At 47.3% G+C, this 24,480-nt stretch overlaps 1 protein-coding gene across 2 annotated transcripts in view; it reads left to right on the forward strand.

Moving 5' to 3' along the window:
• Nucleotides 1-3,376: 3,376 nt before the first annotated feature.
• LOC137533172 (disks large-associated protein 5-like) overlaps nt 3,377-24,480 on the forward strand; it is a 65,997-nt gene continuing 44,893 nt past the window's right edge. The window contains exons 1-6 of one of the 2 annotated variants that reach the window (XM_068254403.1): nt 3,377-3,507; nt 8,916-9,160; nt 10,913-11,121; nt 15,803-15,877; nt 15,957-16,017; nt 20,181-20,495. In XM_068254403.1, coding sequence (XP_068110504.1) covers nt 8,932-9,160; nt 10,913-11,121; nt 15,803-15,877; nt 15,957-16,017; nt 20,181-20,495 — 889 coding nt within the window. In that variant the 5' untranslated portion in view covers nt 3,377-3,507; nt 8,916-8,931. The remainder of the gene's footprint in view (nt 3,508-8,915; nt 9,161-10,912; nt 11,122-15,802; nt 15,878-15,956; nt 16,018-20,180; nt 20,496-24,480) is intronic. The other variant, XM_068254404.1, reaches the window with a different exon arrangement.

Raw genomic sequence — 24,480 nt, forward strand, 5'->3', positions numbered from 1 at the left:
TCTGAGAATGTGTCCAACTTCACCCCGAGAGCTATTAAAGCGGATACGAGATGAAAAACTAACTATAACAAGTAACTTGTCTATATATCTTATCTAAAGTTTAGATAGTTTACACAGCAAATCTAGCTGCAAACAGCTTTAATAGAATATGATTCTTTCTTCCTGTGATACAATGACAGCAGCCATGTTGTTTGTAAACATTACACAGAAGCAGGCTTATCTGCATCTTGAGCAAAAAAACCTAATCCCCCCTCCTCCTCCCTCTGCATCTGAAATCTCTTGCTAGTAATACCTCCCCTCCTCCTGCCCAGACTGAGCTCCCATGAGCCCTTGCTACTGTCTGAAAGTGCCTTGCCTCTCTGAAAACCTGTGGGCATGGCTTGTTTAGTTTATAGGGAATAAGAGTATTAAAACAAAAGCAAAAAAGTATTTGGCTTGAGGAATGCCCTATAAACAATAGGAAAGGAACACAATTATGCAATGTGTAAAAGTTCATCTCGGATCCACTTTAAAGAGAACCAGAGGTGGGTTTGAAGAATGTTATCTGCATACAGAGGCTGGATCTGCCTATACAGCCCAGCCTCTGTTGCTATCCCAAACCCCCCTAAGGTCCTCCTGCACTCTGCAATCCCTCATAAATCACAGCCACGCTGCTGACAAACAGCTTGTCAGAGCTGGCTGTGTTTATCTCTATAGTGTCAGTCTGCTGCTCTCACCGCCTCCTGCACAACTCCAGTGTCCGCCTGCATCCCTTCCCTCCCTGCTGATTGGAGGGAAGGGACGGGGGCAGGGACCGGAGCTATGCAGGAGGCGGGGGAGCAGCTGAGACTGACACTACAGATGTAAACACAGCCTCACAGCACGGCTGTGATTTATGAGGGATTGCAGAGTGCAGGGGGACCTTAGTGGGGTTTGGGATAGCAACAGAGGCTGGGCTGTATAGGCAGATCCAGCCTCACTATGCAGATCACATTCTTCAAACCCAGCTTGGGTTCTCTTTAAGGAAAACCTGAAGTGTGAAATACACTTCAGGTTTGATACATACCTAAGAGGAGGGAAAGCTCTGGATATTATAGAGCCTTCACAGTCCTGAGTCCTCAGTCCATCCTGTCATTCTTGCACCATCCCTGGTTAAACTTATTCTGCTAGCTCCCCAGTACTCCTTGGGCAGCTTTTAGAACTACTCACATTCCATTTAAATAAAAAAAGTTTTAAGTACTCACCTGTGGAGATGGAAGGCTCTGGATCCCTTATAGCAGGGGTCTCAAACTCAATTTACCTGGGGGCCGCAGGAGGCAAAGTCAGGATGAGGCTGGGATTTCACACAAAAAAAAGTCCTCAAATGTCATTATTAACAGTTTTAATTATTTCTTCTGAACATGAAGTGTCCTACCTTATAGTTCGCTTCAGTGCTTCCATTACAAGTAATCCCCCGTGTCCCCGACGCAAAACAAGGGCTGCAGAGCCCCCAAATCGCCCGGGGGGGCAATCCGCTGGCATTTCCTGGAAGGGGCAAGAGCTTTCAGCTTCAGCGTTGCCCTTCCTGGCGTCAATCGCGGCAGATCGCCGCCTCTGCCTGCCCCTCTCACTCTACGTTCACAGAGAGGGGCGGCGATTGACGTCAGGAGGGGCAGAGCTACAGCTGGAAGCTCTGCCCCTCAGCGCAGTCGTGGATGTTTGCCCGGGGGATTTGGGGGCTCTGCAGCCCTCGTTTAGCGGCGGGGATGCGGTGGATTACTTGGGAGCACTGAAGCGAACTATAAGGTAAAATAGTTCGCTTCCGTGTCTCTTTTGCTTTTGCTGGCAAGGGCCACAAAATATTGTACCGAGGGCCGCAAATGGCCCGCGGGCCGCGAGTTTGAGACCCCTGCCTTATAGCCTTCCCAGTCCTCTCTCGTTGCTATGGTTTCACCGTTGTCCCATTCAACCTGCAGGTGGAATACATATTCAGCCCTCTGCAGGCAGCCTTTGGAAGTACTCCTGTCCTCAAGTACTTCCAAAGACAAGTGGATCCATATTGCACATGCACAGTATGGGTGCGCCTGTCTTTGGAAGCACTCAGGGACGCGAGTGCTTCCATAGGCTTCTGAAGGGGGAAAATTTCAATCTTAGGTTCAATTTCAATTTTAGATTGCTTCAGGGTTGCTTAAAGGAGTACTGTAGGGGGGTTGGGGGAAAATGAGCTGAACTTACCCGGGGCATCTAATGGTCCCCCGCAGACATCCTGTGCCCACGCAGCCACTCACTGATGCTCCGCCCCCGGTTCACTTCTGGAATTTCAGACTTTAAAGTCTGAAAACCACTGCGCCTGCGTTGCCATGTCATTACTCCCGCTGATGTCACCAGGAGCGTGCTGCGCAGGCCCAGTATGGTCTGTGCCTGCGCAGAACGCTCCTGGTGACAGCGGGAGTGAGGATACGGAGCGAGGACACGGCAACGCAGGCGCAGTGGTTTTCAGACTTGAATTCCAGAAGTGAACCGGAGGCGGAGCATCGGTGAGTGGCTGCGAGGGCATAGGATGTCTGCGGGGCACCATTACAAGCCCCGGGTAAGGTCAACTCATTTTCCCCCTACAGTATTCCTTCAAGTGTTTTGTTTCTTTTGTTCTTGTAGAGCAGGGACAAGGTAAAATTTCTGTCTTATTGCTAAAACTCACTTTCTTCCCTTATGACAATGGTATCTCAAGCTCCTTGGTTTACAGTGGCAGAAAATAATAGTTCTCAAAGACTGAATAATGACGCATTGCGTGCACGGCGGGGATGCGCCTGGGCGACTTCAGGCCGAAGTCGTCGATTAACAGATCCGACAGCGGGACTGTGAGAGGAGCCAAATTTCATTTTTTTAGCCACTATTCAAGGTTCCTTTAACCTTATGAATAGCTATAATTTGTTTTTCCAAACACTGCTTTGTTTCTAATAAAAATTGCTTGTGATGGAAACTTCTTCTCTTACTACATTTTCAGCAACATCAAATACAAGTTTACACTGAACCGCTGGAATTAGCATTGATGTCATTTAGCCATATGATGACGATCCCAGCACAGGACATGCACTGCAAACACGTAAAACTCCAACAACCTGCTTCTACCTGCTCACGTAACTACGGTACTAATGTCTGTATACTACGCACGCGCAGGGCCACAATGCTAAGGCCAGGTACTGCCAGTACTGGTACATTTCGTCTGTAATATTGCGTACGTAAAGAGTAACGTCCCACGCCTGCACACTACGCAGATCTAGCCCTAGAACGACATAACATTACGCATGCGCAGATATAGTAAGCTGGCGTTAGGTACAGGAAGTCGCTGCTACCAAGCCTGACGCATGCGCAGTGTGGAACGCAAGCTCTGGGTGGAGGACGGACGCACGTTTGAAACGTACGTGAGAAGTTATTGGCGGTACGGTCGGCTCAGCCAATCAGGAGGCAGGACTCCCTCCAGTAGGCGTGTGTCTCCAGATTTGAATTTGTCATTCTGTGCGCGGTTGGAGGAGTCCGAGCGGTGTATCGGTGAGTAAATAGAGGTGTATCGATTGTGTTATCGCTGTGTGGATGTGCTGATTGGGGGCGGCGACTGCTCTAGTGAGGAGCCCGTGTGGAGCTCTGTATAGGGTGTGCTTATGATTGCTTTGCCTGATACATCCACTGGCTGGCCTCCAGCCCCGGGGGCTCGTCCTGCTGAGTGCCTACCCAGAGCCAAGGAAACATTTAGGAGTAGGCGGTGTACCTGTGATAATTATGCAAAACACAAATTTGCCTTCTTAAAGTGCACCAGAGATGTTTAATTAAAGAAAATCTGCAATGAAAAAAGTTCCCCTGGGGGGTACTCACCTGGAGTGGGGGGAAGCCTCCGGATCCTATTGAAGCTTCCCACAGCAGCGACGATGTAAATATTTACCTTTTCTGGCTCCAGTGCAGGCGCAGTATCTGCTCTACTGCGCAGGCGCAAGTCTCCTGCGCATGTAGAGCGGACCCGACAGAGATTGGCTATTTTCGCCCATCTCCGTCAGAAGAGCCGCAACAGCACCCCCGCTGGAGCCAGAAAAGGTAAATATTGCACAGGCCGACAAATTGTCGCCTGTGCGTTCCGTGGGCTGCAGCGAGACCGCTGTGGGACACAGGAGGACGGGGGAAGCCTAAATAGGGTCCAGAGGCTTCCCCCTACTGAGGTGAGTACTCCCCAGGGGAACTTTTTTCAGTACAGGTTTTCTTTAAGCAGCTTTCATACTTACCTGCGGTTTCCTCCAGCCTCATGTCAGCTGCAGGCTCCATTGCTGTCCTCCTGGGTTCCTCTGTTCCTCCTCTGTGTCCCCTGGTATATGTCTTAGTTGTGGCTGTGTGAATGCTCCTGACATGCTCCCGTGGCCTGGGGCGTTCTGCGCCTACACAGTACTTGTGGCGCAGAAAGGTTTCGGGAGCGTGTCATGGTCGCTCATGTGTGGTGAACTGTGACTGGCTGCAACAGGGATATATACTGGGGGATACAACAGAGGGGCCCAGGAGGACGGCGATGCAGCCCATGGCCAATATGGGGCAGGTGGAAGCCCCAGGTGAATATAAAACGTGCTTATTTAAACATCTCTGCTTTCCTCTAAAGTGTACCTGTAAGGAAAAAAAAAAGTGCCCCTATGGGGTACTCCCCTTGGCAGGCTGCAGCCCCTGGATCCAAAAGAGGCTTCCTCTGTGCGTACATTTGAATACGGCGCTGGTAGACTTGGGCGCAGGATCCAGCTGTTAAATGGCTGGTCCTGCTTCTGCACAAGTCCGGGGCGTTTTATTTACTATTCCCCCTCCAGGCCGACATGGATAGTGGGGGAATGAAATAATTCGGCTTCCAGCGATTGCTGGAGGTCGAATTATTGTGTTTTTTAAACAACTTCGGCTCCGTCTTCTGACGGAGCCGACCTTCCTCACTGAGCGCCGCTATAGACTGATTCCCATTACAGTCTATGGCGGCGCTGGTTGCGCCCAAAGCTAGCAGCGCTGAAAAGCACTGCTCCGTCCTCTGTACCTCTGTTTCAGAGCTGGGACCCCCTGAAAAAGAGGTTATTGTGGCATGCCGGAAGCAAGCGCAGTAGCTCCATCCCGTGTGTCCTTCTTTGAAAAAAAGATAGGCTGGATTGGCTATGCGCCCCTGCACATGCAGCATACACAGACCTGAAAATCGATCTGTGATTCAATCAGCCATTCCTGTTGGTAAGAGTGTTTCAGCATTCTAGCCTGTGTGAAGATTGTGAAGCTGATATCGAGGTCTAGTGGATTCATTGAACTTTATGCTGCTATGCAGACTGTGGTGTCTGTATAGCTAGGCAATATTGGGACATTTTTTTTTCACAGGAGGACTCTTGTGTATGTCATCTTGTCTAATGGGATGTTGAGCTCTGTACCTCTGTCCATAACTGTGCAGGAATATACAGCCCATAGAGTTGCATTGGATCTAACAGTCTAATAATGCATTTAGATCGATTTCCAATAGATTTCATTCTGAAATCTATTGGAAATCTGTTCCTAATGTGTGGCACACCTCCGATAGATTACTGTTGGATTCGACTTGACAGGCATCTGACAAATCTATCTGATGGTCGAATCTGCTGCAAATCTATAAATGTATGGCCACCTTAAGATATACAGCATAGAACACATGGCTGCCAAGAAGATCAGAGGAGACCAGAAGCAGCATTGGAGCAGGTAAATATGAAACTGCTCCACTGTGCTACTCTGCAGAAGGGGGAGGAGCTGCTCCACTGTGCTACTCTGCAGAAGGGAGGGGCTGCTCCACTGTGCTACTCTGCAGAAGTGGGAGGGGCTGCTCCACTGTGCTACTCTGCAGAAGTGGGAGGGGCTGCTCCACTGTGCTACTCTGCAGAAGTGGGAGGGGCTGCTCCACTGTGCTACTCTGCAGAAGGGGGAGGGGCTGCTCCACTGTGCTACTCTGCAGAAGGGGGAGGGGCTGCTCCACTGTGCTACTCTGCAGAAGGGGGAGGGGCTGCTCCACTGTGCTACTCGGCAGAAGGGGGAGGGGCTGCTCCACTGTGCTACTCTGCAGAAGGGGGAGGGGCTGCTCCACTGTGCTACTCTGCAGAAGGGGGAGGGGCTGCTCCACTGTGCTACTCTGCAGAAGGGGGAGGGGCTGCTCCACTGTGCTACTCTGCAGAAGGGGGAGGGGCTGCTCCACTGTGCTACTCTGCAGAAGGGGGAGGGGCTGCTCCACTGTGCTACTCGGCAGAAGGGGGAGGGGCTGCTCCACTGTGCTACTCGGCAGAAGGGGGAGGGGCTGCTCCACTGTGCTACTCTGCGGAAGGGGGGAGGGGCTGCTCCACTGTGCTACTCTGCGGAAGGGGGGAGGGGCTGCTCCACTGTGCTACTCTGCGGAAGGGGGGAGGGGCTGCTCCACTGTGCTACTCTGCGGAAGGGGGGAGGGGCTGCTCCACTGTGCTACTCTGCGGAAGGGGGGAGGGGCTGCTCCACTGTGCTACTCTGCGGAAGGGGGGAGGGGCTGCTCCACTGTGCTACTCTGCGGAAGGGGGGAGGGGCTGCTCCACTGTGCTACTCTGCGGAAGGGGGGAGGGGCTGCTCCACTGTGCTACTCTCCGGAAGGGGGGAGGGGCTGCTCCACTGTGCTACTCTGCAGAAGGGGGAGGAGCGGGGAACCAGGACCCCCTCCCTGGTCCCTATAGTAGCACCACTTTATTTGAACTGTTCAAAACTGTTAAATCAACAATTTGGCTCATGACTTCGACTATGTTTTTGCTTTTGGCCCCCTTACGTGAATACTTTTGATACCCCTTCTCTACAGTATCTGACCTTTTTTGAAAATCACTAATCATGTGAAAATAAACAAAAACTTGACACTTGCCTTAGAAAAGTGAAGGCTCTGAATGCGCCAGAGGTTGCCCCAATTCTCCTAGATCCCTGCTGCTGACCAGGACCCTGCGAGCCGCAATGCATAGAGTATTGCACATTGCAGTCCTTGGGTAATCAATCTGCCTGTTAATTAATGCTTGACGCACCGTGCAATTTTCCTGTCAGATCGACTGGAAATTTTCAGACCAATAATTTCCAGCATGTCAATCTCCTTCCGCTTGATTTTGAGATCAAAACTGCACAAAATCGATCTCCTTCTTGATTGGAAGCAGGATGAGGCATGCTGGAAATTATCAAGCGATAGGAAGTTTCCTGATGATATGACTGGAAAATTGCTTGGTGTGTATCAGGCCTAAAGGGGCCCATACACTGGTCGATTTCAGCTATCGATCAATTCTATGGAATTGATCGGAAATCGATTGTATTAAATCTAGCGATCGATTTGCTGCGATTTCGATGGATTTGATCTGACAGGATGGAAAATCTAGGTCAACCTGCTGCTGGCAGCAGATCAATGGCTCATAGATTTGCATTGGATCTAATGGTCCAATACTGCATTTAGATTTAATTCTGAAATCTGTTCCTAGTATGTGGCACACATCAGATTCCTGTCAGATTCGACTGGACAGGCATCTATTAGAAATCTCTCTGATGGTCGAATCTGCTGCAAATCTATAAGTGTATGGCTAGTGCACACGGCCGCTTGGCAGCATTTACCGCCAAGCATTTGGAACTTGTCGGCTAAACACTCCCATTCAAGTGAATGGGAGCGGTTAGTGGCGATTACCATCGATTGTGCAAATGCGGCGTTCCGATCCCAATTTACCGCGTCGTTTCGGCCAACCCTAGAAGCCGCATGCTAAGTCCATAGTCGCCTAGCCGCCGTGGATTCATGGACGAGAAACGCAGGTCGCGACGGGAAGCCGACGATCGCTGTACCTCTCTTCCGAGCGAGGCGTCACAGGATGGCGCGGCTTCCGGCAGCCCCAACGCCGCCTGCGGTCTTTGTGAACCAGCCCTATGTGGCTTTGGCCTGCAAAGTCAATCAACTAATTCTGGAAGTGTAGACTATAGCCACAGACCTGACTTCTGTCCAGATAAGGAATTCCAGCACTGATTTTTGCAAAGGCTGCAGTGGATGTCTCGACAGGCCTTTTTGGAATTTTCTATTTAATGGACAACTGAAATGGGAGGGATATGGAGACTGCCATATTTATTTCCTTTGAGGCTGGTTTCACAGTGCGGATTGGCGGTGCAGTGTGGCCCGGGGGCGTTCGGGGATTACTGTGTTAGTACGTGGTAATCCGCAGCTGGCTAAGCAGGAAGTAGCGTTCACTTCCTGTGGCCGAAGCGATGATGTGCGCGGAAGCGTATATCTAACATACGCTTCAACACATGCACGATGTGTAAAAAAACCCAACCCTGTGGCAGACATACACGCATCACTATAGACTTACATGACTTGCCTTCCGCCACAGAACCACAGCAGATCAGATGTTTCTGACATTGTCAGATCTGACAAGACTAGCTGCATGCTTGTTTTTGGTTTTATTCAGACACTACTGCAGCCAAATAGATCGGCAGGACAGCCAGGCAACTGGTGTTATTCAAAATAAAATAAATATGGCATTCTCACTTCAGTTGTCTTTTAAGGTCTAGAATTGTATTTGCTTTATCTCTGAACTGCCGTTATTCTTACTGAATCTCTGGGTAAAACTGGAATCTTGTTGCACAGAGAAGGAAATCGTCATGTTGCCAAGTCTTTTGAAGTTGTATAGTACCATGCCACTGATGTCTGATTTTTAACCACACAAATGGGGGGCACTGTAACTTTGAGATCCTAAATATGTTGCATGTGTCACTGCCTGCTATTGACCATGCCTACTTTATGATCACCTAGCTACAGCCTCACCCCAACTGGCTAAAGTTAATTTCTGGGTAGTATAGTGCTTACTGAACCCGATTAGATGTATAACTTTTGGACTTATGGCGTTATTTATAATTTGCCACAAAACAATGTCCCCTTAAGCTAAAATATACCTTTTCCCTCCTAGCGGAGTACAAACAGCCATGGATATCCAGTCTAGATTTGCTGGCCGGTATAAAAAGGATGCCAGCGTCGATCTCATAAGAGCAAAAGTGGCCAGACGGAAATCTATGTCGCAGAAGGAGAACCGGCATAAGGAGTTCCGGAAGAGCCGGGGGCTGGCCCTGGTGGACATCAACATTTCTTCGGTGAAAGAGCACGACTTGACGGTGCCGGAAGAGGAGGATGAAGGGAAGCCCGTAAATAAACCGGGTAAGATGTTTATCAGTGGCTTTCAAGTAAATCCCAGGTGGCTATAAACAAAAAACGGATACATAAGAAGAATGAAGTCTTTGGATCCTCCAACTGCCGCTGCCACGGACCCCCTTGAAGATTGCTTCTGCGCTCCTCATCAGGCAGCTGTGCAGTTGCATGGAGAAGCTCTGGCTTTGTGTGTAGGGACGCTGTACTTGTGTAGGCCCAGTACGGCCATGTTCATGCATGAGGAGGGGTGCGGCCATGTAACATATCTGACAAACTCTTGTTGGATATGTTCCAGAGGTCCTCGCGTGGCACCAGTGGGGGCCAGGAGGACGTGAGAAGCCTTGGCAAAGAGCCAGAGCTGCCTGTCCCTAAAATAAACAAGTAGGGAAAAAGTACCCCTGGGCGGTACTTGCCTCGGGAGGGGAAGACTCTAAAGCTTGTTCCATCACTGGCTGCCTCGCAGAGATGCTGACAATATTATTTACTTTCCGCAGTGTGGCTTCCTGGTCGGGCTCCATCGGAAATAGCTGAGCCCGATCGGGTCTGCTCTACCACACAAGCCTGAACTGCCTGCGCAGTAGAGCGGTCTCGCTTGGCTATTTCTGTTGGAGCACAATAGAAAGCCACTACTGTGCGTACCACCAACAAGCAGCGACACTCCATTTGTAGTCGAGGATTACCATGGATATAATCTTCAGCCAATCCCATCCTGGATAATTTTTTTGCCTGAAATAAACCTTTTTAATTAATGAGCTTCAAGTTGAAAACTAATCATATGATCGATTTTTCTGGGCTTATTCACATCAGGCAAAGCAGGTGACGGCTACCTACTGGTGCACAGCTCACTATACCACAGCTACCTACCTTCCTATCTGCACTGCTCTCTAGGGAAGGTCAGTGAGTTGATATGGAATTGTGCACATTTTATAAACAAATTTATGCAGCACCAAGGTGGAATTCAGTTACTATTCCAAGCACCATACATTGCCCTAGAAAAAAAAAAGTTTAAACAGGTTCACGTTAAAGAGGAACTCCAGTGAAAATAATTTAATAAAAAAGTGCTTCATTTTTAAAATAATTATGTATAAATGATTTAGTCCTTATTTGCCCGTTAGTCATTATCGTAAAAAAAATTTTTTTAAATCCCTGCTTTACATTGTGACTTATCACATGGTGACATTTCTTACTGCTAGCAGGTGATATAGATGCTGATAGTTTTTTTTGGCAGTTGGAAACAGTTGTAAACAGCTATTACCCACAATGCAATGAGGTTCACAGACAGGAAACTGCCAGGACCATGGTCTTCAGTTTCCTGTGGGAGGGGTTTCACAACAATATCAGCCATACAGCGCCCCCTGATGATCTGTTTGTGAAAAGGAATAGATTTCTCAAGTAAAAGGGGATATCAGCTACTGAATGGGATGAAGTTCTTGGTCATGGTTTCTCTTTAAATAAAGATATTGTTCAACAACTTTTGTTCATCTGTTATCTTTATGCATTTGTTCAGAAAAAAATATTTTTCTATAGTAATGCGGCACGCAAATAGCATACCTTTCGTTATCGTAGCAACATTTGTGTTACTTCAGTACCACAGGTCGCGCTATTACCGTAAAACGCGGCACACGCTCCTGGTAGTTCCAGTAATATTGCAGTGCGCTGTCTTCACATGGCAAGATTACTGCTGTTTGTTGGATCAGGCCCAATTTTCTTTAATTATTGAATTACTTATTTTGTTCTATTTGTAACGTCTGTTAAATACAGCATCCCTCGCGAACGTGAAGGGCAAGATAGCTAAAGAGCGCCGGACGATGCTGCAGCGCTACAAGGAGGAAAAGGAACTGAGGAGACTTAAGGAACAGCGAGAAAATGCCAAAAAGGGTTTCAAATGTGGCATGTACAAGCCAGAAATCCCATCATTCCTGCCTTCCACCTGTTCTGTGCCTGTTCCAAAAACCAAACCAAATGAGAAGGTACGCCTCATATTCATTGCTTGTGAATGTAAATAGGGGTGTAGGTCATTATTCACAGTTTTCATATCTGATGAAGTCGTTCCAGGGACATTCCCTCTGTCTTGTCTCTCATGTGGATGATAATAGGGATAGGGGCGGAGTCAGCCAAACAGTATCTGTGTTTGGCACAGGAAGACAGGTGTAGTTTTTGTTTTTACACAGGTAAAATGTATCGATGCAGAAATATTTTATGGAACTATCCATAGACTGAAAAGATCACAACACAGCTTGTGTAAATATAGGATGGGGGACATGAGGGGTCGCTTGATTTGTTATAGTGAGAACAGAATGAGGCTTACTTCACACTACAAAATGCGAGTGGGATTTTTAAAGGAATCCTTTAGGAATAATCGCTCCAAAAATAGTATCAGCGGCACTTTTTTTTTTTATCGAAATGCTGCTGTGAGAACACCCTCATAGGGTAACACTACTCTGGTGCTTTGCAATCGTTCACAGTGTGAATCAGTCCTGAGAGAGTGGCTTTTATTTTTTTCTACCCTGTTTATTAGTATAATTCCTTTGTTTTTTTTGTTTTTGTATTGTGCTTTTTCTCCTGTCGGACTCAAAGCGCTTGTGAGGCAGTCACTAGAGCGCACTCTGCAGGCAGTAGCAGTGTTAGGGAGTCTTGCCCAAACAGCTCCTTTCCGAATAGGTGCTGGCTTACTGAATAGGAAGAGCCGAGATTTGAACCCTGGTCTCCTACATCGGAGGCAGAGCCCTTAACCATTCCATTATGCAGACATGGAGCCTTTAACCATTGCACTATGCAGACACAGAGCCCTTAACCATTCCACGAGCAGACACAGAGCCCTTAACCATTCCACTGTCCAGACACAGAGCCCTTAACCATTCCACTATCCAGACACAGAGCCCTTAACCATTCTACAATCCAGACACAGCTTTTATCCATAGAGTAATGGTTAAGGGCTCTGTGCACTAGAGATGGGCAGTAACATTTCCCTGCTGTGAAATCTCCAGTGCTCCAAACGGGAAACTAAATTGAGGCAGTGAAAGGCAGGACCTGCTGGTTCATTTATCAGTAGCTTGCGCTGGTTCAGTTTCTTTCTCTTGGGACTGGTCACACGCACGGTAAATGCGATGATGTCGACAAAAGCGTTGTTTGAGAGGGGTCTACTGAGGTACCATTTTAAATGTATGGAAACCTTTTTTTTTTTTTTTTTTTTTTTTTTTTTTTTTTTTTTAAACCATGGTGATGGCAGTTCACGTCAATGTAAACATTGTTGAAGAGTGTCTCGTATTGGACACCCGTGTTGCCTCCGGTGCCGTTCATGTAGTTGTTTCTTAATGGAAATCTGAATGTTAGAGAAATATTTGCTCCAGGGCTGTGGAATCGGTACAAAAATCTTCCGATTCTGACTCTTCAGTTTATGAAAACTCCGTCTCCAGGTACCCAAAATGACTCCAGGTCCTAAGTCTAATACTTACCGGGGCTGTGGATTTTGTACAAAAAATCATCTGACTCCGACTCCTCAGTTTATGAAATCACAGACTCCAGGTACCCAAAATTGCTCCGACTCCACAGCCCTGGTTTGCTCCTCACTCCTGCACATGGTTTGCAGGCAATGTGGGGACCCATTAGTAGCGACAGCTGAAGGGGGTGTGTACGACCGAGATCCAGCTGACCTATCCTATCAGCAAGTCCTATTCCCAGCTGCTATGGTGTTTCTGCACAGATCACCATTTGATGACGTTTCTGGTACAAGAGATTAGCAGACCATTTTTTTTTTCATATAGCGCTGACCTTTTATAGAGAGTACGCACTAATTGTCCCTCAGAGGAGCTCTCAATCTAATTCCTGCCACAGTCTGTTTTTATATCCCTATCCTAGTCTAATGTTAGGTACACAGGATGCAATTTTCTGACAGATCTACTGTCAGATCGGCTATTTCTGACATGTCCAATCGATTTTCCACAGCATTGAACGAAAAATTGATCAGAAAATCAATCCAAAATCAGATCAGACATGTTGGAAATAAATCTGTCAAAAAATTGCATCGTGTGTACCTAGCATAGAGGCCAGCTTTAGTGGGGAGCCAGTGAACCGAACAGTGTGTTTTTGGGCTGTGGAAGAAAACTGGAGTGCTGAAGAAATCCCATATGTTACGGCCAGAACCCAAAGTCTGGCCACTTCAGGTTCTAGCCGGTCAAAACTAGAACTGACTGTCTTACTGCGACCCATGTCAGAAATGAATTGAATACTGGCGGCTCTGTGATCCTCGGCTCCTGCTCCTCCCCCTGCACCCCTCCTATTTACCTCTGGCAGCTGGGGATGCACACAGCCATTTGTCGAACACAGCGGGAAGGCTGCAGACATTGCTTCTGCCAGCACCCTCTCTGCAGGAAAGAGCCACACGAATCTCTGCAGCGACGAACGACTCTGTGTGCATGTGTGTGTCCCCGGCTGCCAGAGGTAAATAGGAGGAGGGGGAGCACGGAGCCGCCAAGATTCAATTCATTTCTGATATTGGCCGCAGTAAGACGGTCGCTTCTAGTTTTTGACTGTAACACATACAAAACTTGGAGAGCATATACACATACACACATGCGGATAGTGTTCTGGCCCAGATTTTAACTTCTAGCTCTGCTGGGGATTATTTGGTATTTATGTAGCGCCGACACTTTCCGCAGAGCTGTACAGAGTATATTGTCTAGTCTCTTAACTGCCCTTCAGAAGGGCTTACAATGTAATCCCTACCATAGTCATATGTCTACAGGATCTTCTCAAAAAATTAGCATATTATGATAAAGTTCATTATTTTCTGTAATGTACTGATAAACATTAGACTTTCATATATTTTAGATTCAAATACACACAACTGAAGTAGTTCAAGCCTTTTATTGTTTTAATATTGATGATTTTGGCATACAGCTAATGAAAACCCCAAATTCCTATCTAAAAAAATTAGCATATTTCATCCGACCAATAAAAGAAAAGTGTTTTTAAAACAAAAAAAGTCAACCTTCAAATAATTATGTTCAGTTATGCACTCAATACTTGGTCGGGAATCCTTTTGCAGAAATGACTGCTTCAATGCGGCGTGGCATGGAGGCAATCAGCCTGTGGCACTGCTCAGGTGTTATGGAGGCCCAGGAGGCTTCGATAGCGGCCTTAAGCTCATCCAGAGTGTTGGGTCTTGCGTCTCTCAACTTTCTCTTCACAATATCCCACAGATTCTCTATGGGGTTCAGGTCAGGAGAGTTGGCAGGCCAATTGAGCACAGTAATACCATGGTCACTAAACCATTTACCAGTGGTTTTGGCACTGTGAGCAGGTGCCAGGTCGTGCTGAAAAATGAAATCTTCATCTCCATAATGCTTTTCAGCAGATGGAAGCATGAAGTGCTCCAAAATCTCCTGAGAGCTAGCTGCATTGACCCTGCCCTTGATAAAACACAGTGGACCAACACCAGCAGCTGACATGGCACGCCAGACCATCACTGACTGTGGGTACTTGACACTGGACTTTAGGCATTTTGGCATTTCCCTCTCCCCGAGTCCCCAGTCTTCCTCCAGACTCTGGCACCTTGATTTCCGAATGACATGTAAAAGTTGCTTTCATTCACTTTGGACCACTGAGCAACAGTCCAGTGCTGCTTCTCTGTAGCCCAGGTCAGGCACTTCTGCCGCTGTTTCTGGGTCAAAAGTGGGTTCATGCTTCCATCTGCTGAAAAGCTTTATGGAGATGAAGATTTCATTTTTCAGCACGACCTGGCACCTGCTCACAGTGCCAAAACCACTGGTAAATGGTTTAGTGACCATGGTATTACTGTGCTCAATTGGCCTGCCAACTCTCCTGACCTGAACCCCATACAGAATCTGTGAGATATTGTGAAGAGAAAGTTGAGAGACACAAGACCCAACACTCTGGATGAGCTTAAGGCCGCTATCGAAGCATCCTGGGTATCCATAACACCTGAGCAGTGCCACAGGTGATTGCCACCATGCCACGCCGCATTGAAGCAGTCATTTCTGCAAAAGGATTCCCGACCAAGTATTGAGTGCATAACTGAACATAATTATTTGAAGGTTGACTTTTTTTGTTTTAAAAACACTTTTCTTTCATTGGTCGGATGAAATATGCTAATTTTTTGAGATAGGAAATTTGGGTTTTCATGAGCTGTATGCCAAAATCATCAATATTAAAACAATAAAAGGCTTGAACTACTTCAGTTGTGTGTATTTGAATCTAAAATATATGAAAGTCTAATGTTTATCAGTTAATTACAGAAAATAATGAACATTATCACAATATGCTAATTTTTTAAGAAGATCCTGTATGTATGTATCGTAGTCTGCAGGGAGCCAATACACTTTTGGCTGTATGTGCCCGAAAGAAATCCACGCCGATACACGAAGAACATACAAACTCCGGGCAAATAGTGCCCTGGCTGGGAGTTGACCAAAGACCAGTTGCAAGGCAAGAGCGCTATCCACTACACCACAGTGCTGCCCGAGATCACCATCCACTGCCCTCCGTGCCATCTTACTTTTCCACTAGTTAAAAAATCAAGCATAGCAACTGAATATCATGGACTTTTTTTTGTTTTTGTTTTTTTTCTCCGCTTTTTATAATTTTACTATTCAAGTAATTTGTGGTTAATTCACATTTTAAATATTTTAGCAGCCTGCACCTCCGGTGGCTGTGTCCAGAATTACGAGGGCAACAGCGAAGACTGCTCAAGTCCAGGTTCCACAGGTAGGTTGTGGCAATTCTGTCTTCTGTCTCTTCTGATGGAGGGAGGAATGGAGTCTAAATGTTACACACTTTGTTTCAGGTTCCCAAGAGCAAAGCCGGCAGCCATGCAGCCTCACGGAAGAATGATAAGGAAAATAAAGGTAACCCAAGTTAAGCTGCAGTTTCATTAGACAGGCAACACATTGCTGTTCATCTCATTAACATGGCTACTGGGCTCCACTATGACTTCCAGCTGTGCAAAAGATGTACACGTTTAGATGCACCTTTGCCCGGCCATTGCTGCCCTGTTTGTTGTTCTAACCACACCTTAGATGATTCTGAGCACCAATGCAGAAACTAGGCAGCCTTTGCTCGGGGAAAGGGATTGGGCAGGTTCTCATACAACTGCAGGGATTAGCCAGGAATCTTAGCCTCAGCATGAGCAGCCTACACTGCGGGGGTAGTAGAGCTGTAAATAATGCAGCGCCTCGCAGAAGCAATATTTTGTTGCGGATGTGCCCTTCAGTGCTCGGTACACTTTACTAGACTATAGATTGAGCATGTTCCCTCATACTACATACATTGCTTTGCATAAGTGACAGACGGAGCCGTTTATAGTAGCGCAAGTTAACTTGGGCATGGCTATATCCTCAATGTTTATCGGTATAATATTTTTCAAGACACACCCTGGATTCACTGTGTTTGCGACACTTGGCCCAAAAAGTTTGGACACCCCTTTGATCTATAACTTTTCACAGTTCATGAGTTTGGATAAAGAGCTGCGATTTGTTAGCAGAGGGAGTTGTATGGATGCTTGTCATTGAAGACCACAGCCAGTAACGCTCACACAGGAATTGAGAGGGTCAACCTACAGTACAGTGTAGAATTCACCAAACACAGATGTGTCAGTCTCGGCTGGTGCAAGTGTCGGGAGCGCACGTTTTAATGTGTCCACTATGCAACAACTAGTTCAAGGAATACTGTAGGGGGCAAAGGGTAAAAAAAGAGTTGAACTTACCTGACGCTTCTAATGGTCCCCAGCAGACGTTCTGTTCCTGCGCAGCCACTTGCCGATGCTCCGGTCTCTGCCACCGGTTCACTTCCTTGCAACTGAATCACTGCACCTGCGTGGCCTTGTCTTCCCTGGGAGTGTACTGCGCAAGTGCAGGCTGTACTGCGCCTGCGCAGTATGCTTCCGGTGACGTTACTGGGATTGCAGGAGTGAACCCGCGGCGGGGACCAGAGCATCGTGAGTGGCTGCGCAGGTACAGAACGTCTGCAGGGGACCATTCGAAACCCCAGGCAAGTTCAACTCTTGCCTGGGGCTTTTTTTTTTAGAGCGGAACTAAAGATAATCTAAAAATAGTTTCACTTACCTGGGGCTTATGCAAGCCCCTTGCAGCCGTCCTGTCCCATGGCGCTCAACGATCCTCCGTTCCACGCCGCCAGCTAGCTTCGTTACTTGACTTGCAAGTCGAGGGGCTGCCAAGCGTATCCTTCTTATGCGTTCCCGTCTGCAATAGCGCTATTTCGGATTGGAACGCAAAGAAGGATACGTGTGGCCAGAGCCGCACGGGCGCAGTGGCCTGACCGCGAAACTGAAAGTAGCTGGCGGCAGGAGAACGGAGGATCATTGAGCGCTGTGGGACAGGACGGCTGCAAGGGGCTTGCAGAAGCCCCAGGTAAGTTAAACTCTTTATATTTAGATTATCTTCAGTTCCGCTTAAAGGGGGTTGTAATATACAAAAATAAAAACTTGCCAAAAAATGGTTATTGCTGCAAATATACTCCATATGTAAACCCCCCCTTTTTTTTTTTTTTTTCCCTAAAGTGTGTGTGTGTGTGTGTATTTATATTATATTCTTTTTTTTTTTTTTTTTTTTCTTTTTTTTTTTTTTCTTCTTCTTGGTGCCTGTTCTGAACTGTGCAGTGCAAACAGGATTGTGGACAGTAAATTAAAACTGGGTTGAAAAAGAGATTAAAAAAACTGCAGAAATGTCTTCCTTTTCTCGTATCCGATTTCTTTTACATCTGACTGAATACTAAAAACAGGATATGTAAGCTAAATGAATAATGTCTTATTAGATAATTCAATCTTTTTCAGTTAACATGGAGTATAATCCCACTTTAAAGGGGCACTACAGTGAAAAACTGTACAATTTAAAATGTGTAAACATATACAAATAAGTACATCTTTTTTTTCCAGAGTAAAATGAGCCATAAATTACTTTTCTCTTATGTTGCTGTCACTTACAGTAGGTAGTAGAAATCTGACATAAGTGACAGGTTTTGGACTAGTCCATCTCTTCATAGGGGATTCTCAGCAAGGCTTTTATTCTTTATAAAGATATTCCCTGAAAAGGATTTATACAAAGATGCTGGCAAGCTTGCCTGCTCCCTACACCGATTTTTGGCAGTTGGACAGAGCAACTGCCATTCACTAAGTGCTTTTGAAAATAAATATATCCCTGAGAATCCCCTATAAAAAGATGGACTAGTCCAAAACCTGTCACTTCTGTCAGATTTCAACAACCTCAGATTTATACTACTATTGCGGCCTTCTTGCCGCAATTGTAGCCTAGGGGGTGCTATTGTGGATGGGAGCGCGAACAATCACTCACTTTCCCAGCCTGTCGGCCGGTGACGGCGAAACCGGAAGTCGTCACCGGCGGGTCCAGGAGCATCGGAGCGGAGCTGTGAGGGCACCGATCAGCTGCAAGGGCTGAGGTAAGCCCCAGGTGAGTTAAACTCATTTTTTTTGGCCAGACTTAAAGAGAACTTATACTGAGTAAAAATATTTAAAATAAACACATGAGGTAACTTCAAATGAACGTTACATAGTTACCTTGCCATCAGTTCCTCTCAGAAGCGCACCATTTTCTTCTGATAATGATCCCTTCCAGTTCTGACAACATTTTGTCAGATCTGAAATATATCAGTTGCTGTCAGTAAAATATCAGTTGCTGTCAGTTATAGCTGAGAGGAAACCGGATGTACCAGGTAATGTCCATGTTTTCCTATGGCTCAAGTGGGCGATGTTACAGTTTTTAACTGTGTGCTGACCGGAAAGCAGTTATGGGTAATGGCCATTTTCAAAATGGAGGACAGAAAATTCCCTTGATCACAGTAAACAAACAGGACGCAGGAGAGGAGAAAGATACTGAGGAGTAGACTACATGGAAGGTAAGTATGACTTGTGTATGCTTGTATTGACTTTTAATTTTCAGTTCAGGTTTTCTTTAAAGAAAACCTGAACTGAAAATTAAAAGTCAAAATAAGCATACACAAGTCATACTTACCTTCCATGTAGTCTACTCCTCAGTATCTTTCTCCCCTCCTGCGTCCTGTTTGTTCACTGTGATCAAGGGATATCTCCGTCCTCCATTTTGAAAATGGCCATTACTCATAACAGCTTTCTGGTGAGCACACAGTTAAACTGTAACATCGCCCACTTGAGCCATAGGGAAACATGGACATTACCGGGCACATCAGTTTTCCTCTCAACTATAACTGACAGCAACTGATATTTTACTGACTGCAACTGATATATTTCAGATCTGACAAAATATTGTCAGAACTGGAAGGGATTATTGTCAGAAAAAAATGGTGAGCTTCTGAGAGGAACTGATGGCAAGGTAACTATGTAATGTTCATTTGAAGTTACCTCATGTGTTCATTTTAAATATTTTTACTCAGTACAGGTTCTCTTTAAGTATCCCTTTAAGGCCTCTTTTCCACAGACAGTTGATAGGCAGTGAAATGCCTCTCAAACTCTCACTACTGCTTGTTGCTGCCTGGTAACTGATCACTGCTGCTTGGTAACGGCTTGCTGAGCACACAGTTCAACTGTCTGTGGAAAAGAGGCGGATGTAAAAGACATATGGAAACGGTTTTTTTTTTTTTTCTTCTTTTAAACAATGCATATTGCCTGGCTGTCCTGCTGATTCTCTAATACTTTTTTTTTTGCCGTAGACCCTGAATGAGCATGCAGATCAGCTGCTTTAACTGAAGTCTGACTGGACTAGCCACATTCTTGTTTCAGACACCACTGAGGAGATAAATTAGCAGGACATTCAGGCAAGCGGTATTGTTTTAAAGGAAATAAATATGGCAGCCTCTGCGTCTCTCATCCTTGGGTTCCTGTAAAGATTGAAGTGGAAATCCAGCTGTATCTTTCTGCACCTTGTCATGTGGAGAAGCATACGATTCTGCTAGCTTTCTGCTAATGTTTAGTTGGATATTGTAGATGCCCACCTTTTTTTTTTTTTCTTCAGAATGGTTGTTTCTTCATTTTACTGAGTTGCTTCCCTTTCCTGTTCTGTAGTCATAGGTATTGTGCCTGCAAGAACTACTAGAGCAACTGCCACAGGCCGCCTGCCAGTGACTACCACTGCCACAAGCCGTCTCCCAGCAACCACCACAAGCAAACTCCCAGCTGCTGCCACAAGCCGTCTACCAGCAACTGCTACTGCCACAAGCAGAGCAACTGCTGCTGCCGCCACAAGCCGTCTCCCAGCAACTGCTACTGCCACAAGCCGTCTCCCAGCAACTGCTACTGCTGCAAGCCGTCTCCCAACAACTGTTACTGCCATCAGCCAGCTCCCAGCACCAGAGAGAGCACCCTTAAGAACCACTGCAGGTACTCTATATTCTGAACACTTTTACTTTTTTGTTGAGTTTGTGTTGGAATGTTTGCACACTATATTTAGAGGAACCCCATATTCTCCTCTGTGCTAAGCCCATTGTTAACTTCTTCCTGAAGTCTTCGGACACTGTTGACCTTCCCACTGAAGGAAGAGGCGTTACCCAGTAGTGGATCTAAGCGACCACGGGTCTTCGCCCACACTCCCTTGAGGGGAGTGCAGGATTTAGCTGCCTAGTGCCCAGCCAGGTCACTACTGGGATAACCTCAGCGAGTGGTCAGGAGAACAGCGACGCTAATGTGTGATGAGAAGCAGACGTGGTCAGGCAGTTTCCAGAGGTCCAGGACAGGAGAGAGCAGCGTGGTTAGGTCACAGGCAAAGGTCGGGGCAGGCGGCAGGCAGGCAGAAACGAGGTCACAATCCAAGAGTCGGGGCAGGCGGCAGGCAGGCAGAAACGAGGTCACAATCCAAGAGTCGGGGCAGGCGGCAAATAGCAGGAGTCGGGGTCACAAGCCAAGGGTCAATTCCAGGAGTCGATCAGGGTAACAAAGTTCCTACGGACTACGCCAAGCTGTCAGAACGAGCAGCACTGGAGTAATGGCCAGTGCTGCTTTTATACAGGATCTTTGGCGCCAAATTACCGCCCTGCGCATGCGCAGTGCGCGCACCGCGCCTGCGCGCGCATGCGCAGTGGCGCGCACAATCGCGGGCAGACGCGCGCGCGCGCACAAGACTCCGTGCACGCGCGCGCACCGCAACTTGCGCGCATGCGCGCACCGCCCAATGCCACGCGCCGCCAACCAGGAAGCCCACACACCAGCCCTAAGGACCCCCTGTGCGTGCGCACCCCAGGACGGCCGCGGGAGCGTCGTAGGACCCCAGAATGGTGAGTGTGACATTGCCCCCCCCCTAAGGGCAACCTCCGGGTGCCCCTAGGAGCTGGCTTCTCAGGGAACCTCTGGTGGAACTGTCTGAGAAGTCTCGGTGCATGAATATTCTGGGTAGGTTCCCAAGTGTTTTCCTCCATACCGTACCCCTTCCATTTTACTAGGTACTGAACAGAATTCCTGATTCTTCTGCTGTCTAATATTCTTTCAACTTCAAATTCTTCGGCCCCATCCACTACAATTGGTAGGGGAGGAGCAACTGTACGGTCAGGGAAGTTGCTGGGAACTACCTTCTTCAGACAGGAAATATGAAATACAGGGTGAATTCGCAGTGAGGAAGGAAGGGAAAGCTTGAAGGCCACATGATTAATTCGGGTCAGTATGGAAAAAGGGCCAATGAATTTGGGCCCTAATTTCTTGGAAGGGCAGTGTAATCTTAGGTTAGCAGTAGATAGCCAGACCAGATCTCCAGGATGTAGCTCAGGACCCTCACTTCTTAACCGGTCAGCGGCTCTCTTCCCCCTCTCCAAAGTCTGTTTGAGAATCCTCTGGACCGTGCTGAAGTTGTCCTTGATCGCCGTCACTCTCTCTTGTACTCCAGGAACAGTGACCATAAAGTTAATGCCAGGTAAAAAGGAGGGATGGAATCCATAATTCACAAAGAAGGGAGATTGGTGGGTAGCTGAATGGATAGAGTTATTATAGGCAAACTCAGCCGTAGCCAACAGAGGGACCCAGTCATCTTGTGAGGCCGAGATGAAACACCTTAAGTACTGTTCGAGGGTCTGGTTGGTCCTCTCTGTCTGACCATTTGATTGAGGGTGATACCCAGAAGATAAGGAGGAATGAATTCCAAGACACTTGCAAAGTTCTTGCCAGAAGCGGGACGTGAATTGTACTCCACGATCAGAAACCACATCCAAGGGTAAGCCGTGTAGCCTTACAATCTCTCTGAGGAAAAGATCAGCGGTCTCAGCGGCAGATGGAACCCCCTTGCAAGGGAGGAAGTGAGCCATTTTTGAGAAGCGGTCTACGACCACTAGGATGGTGGTAAACCCCTGAGAGGCAGGCAACTCGACCACAAAGTCCATGGCAATGTTTTCCCAGGGCTTCTCAGGTATTGGCAAAGGGTTCAGGAGGCCCCAAGGTCTTGTACGAGGAGTCTTAGAGCGGGCACACACCTCACATGAGGCCACAAACTGTCTGCAGTCCTTGGAGATTTCAGGCCACCAGAAGTTCCTTCGGAGCAGGTCAAGGGTCCTGTCTCCACCAAAGTGACCTGCCAGTCTATTATCGTGACAGGACTGAAGAACAAGGAGGCGTTTCTCGGGAGGTACAAACAGCTTGCCTTGGAAATAGTACAGTCCATCTTGATTAGTTAAGTCTGGAAGCAGATCCTGGGGTACCTCGGACTGCTTTAGGGAGTTCAAGAAATCAGATTGGAGAACAAGAAAGTGCTGAGGCGACAGGATGTTATCTGTTTCGGGGCTAGGGGCTCTCTCTGAATGGAACATCCGTGACAAGGCATCAGGCTTGACATTCTTGGACCCCGGCCGGTAGGTTAGATGAAAATTAAAACGGGAGAAAAAGAGGGACCATCGTGCTTGTCGTGGTCTAAGTCTCTTTGCTGAACGAAGGTACTCAAGGTTCTTGTGATCGGTGAGTATGAGTATGGGATGCTCCGCCCCTTCCAGGAGATACCGCCATTCCTCCAGTGCAGCTTTGATGGCCAACAATTCCCTATCGGCCACATCATAGTTTCTCTCCGCTGAGTTCAGTTTCCTGGAGAAAAAGGCCACTGGATGAAGGATGGAGCTAGGGCCGAAACGCTGGGAAAGGATAGCCCCGATAGCTATCTCGGAAGCATCCACCTCTAAGATGAAAGACTTGGAAGGGTCAGCATGTTTGAGGATGGGTGCAGAAATGAAGCTGGTCTTAAGCCTCTCGAAAGCCTCTTGAGCCTGTGGAGTCCATCGGAATGCAGTGCGGGTACTCGTTAACCGGGTGATGGGAGCCACAATCAATGAGAAGTTCTTTATAAATCTTCTATAAAAGTTAGCGAACCCAACAAATCTCTGGATGGCCTTCCGATCAGTGGGTACTGGCCATTCCTGAATGGCAGAGACCTTCTGAGAGTCCATCTCTACACCAGCTGGAGAAATCTTCAAGCCTAGGAACTGAATGTTCTCTTTATTGAATTCACATTTTTCGGGTTTAGCATAAAGTCTGTGAGTACGTAGCCGGGCGAGGACTCTCCTCACATGCCCGTGATGTTCCTCCTCAGAGGCAGAGAAGATAAGGATATCATCAAGATACACTACTAGGAAGTCGTCAATGAAATCCCTGAAGATGTCGTTCACGAAGTGCTGGAACGTGGCAGGAGCGTTGCAGAGACCAAACTGCATGACCATATACTCGTAGTGGCCGAACCGGGAACGAAAAGCCGTTTTCCATTCATCTCCTTTCCGGATCCGGATCAGATTGTAAGCCCCTCGCAGATCCAACTTGGAGAAGATGCGGGCCGAACGGAGTCTGCGGAACAGGTCAGGCATGAGAGGAAGAGGATATCGGTTCTTCACGGTGATGTTGTTGAGTTCCCGATAGTCCACACAAGGGCGGAGAGACCCATCCTTCTTTTCCACAAAGAAAATCCCTGCTCCCGCAGGAGAAGTAGAAGGACGAATAAAGCCTTTTTGGAGGTTCTCTTCAATATACTCCTTTAGGGCCATAGTCTCCGGTTCCGAGAGAGGATAGGTCCGCCCAAAAGGAATGGGCGCCCCTGGCTGAAGATCAATGGGGCAGTCGTATGGCCGATGAGGTGGAAGAGAATCAGCCCCAGCTTTATCAAAGACATCCAAGAAGTCATGGTACACAGCAGGGATAATGTCCTTCTTGGGAGAACTCAAACAAAACAGAGCCCCGGCTCGGGGAAAACAATATTGTAGGCAGTATCTGGAGAGGAAGGATACTTTTCCAGTAGTCCAACTGATAGCAGGGTCATGGGTACGTAGCCAGGGCATGCCCAGAATTACAGGGAACAGAGGTGATGGGAGCAAATCGAAAGTTAGATACTCCTGATGCTCCCCTTGAATGG

Source organism: Hyperolius riggenbachi, chromosome 9 (assembly GCF_040937935.1).
Source record: "Hyperolius riggenbachi isolate aHypRig1 chromosome 9, aHypRig1.pri, whole genome shotgun sequence".
Taxonomy (NCBI): domain Eukaryota; kingdom Metazoa; phylum Chordata; class Amphibia; order Anura; family Hyperoliidae; genus Hyperolius; species Hyperolius riggenbachi.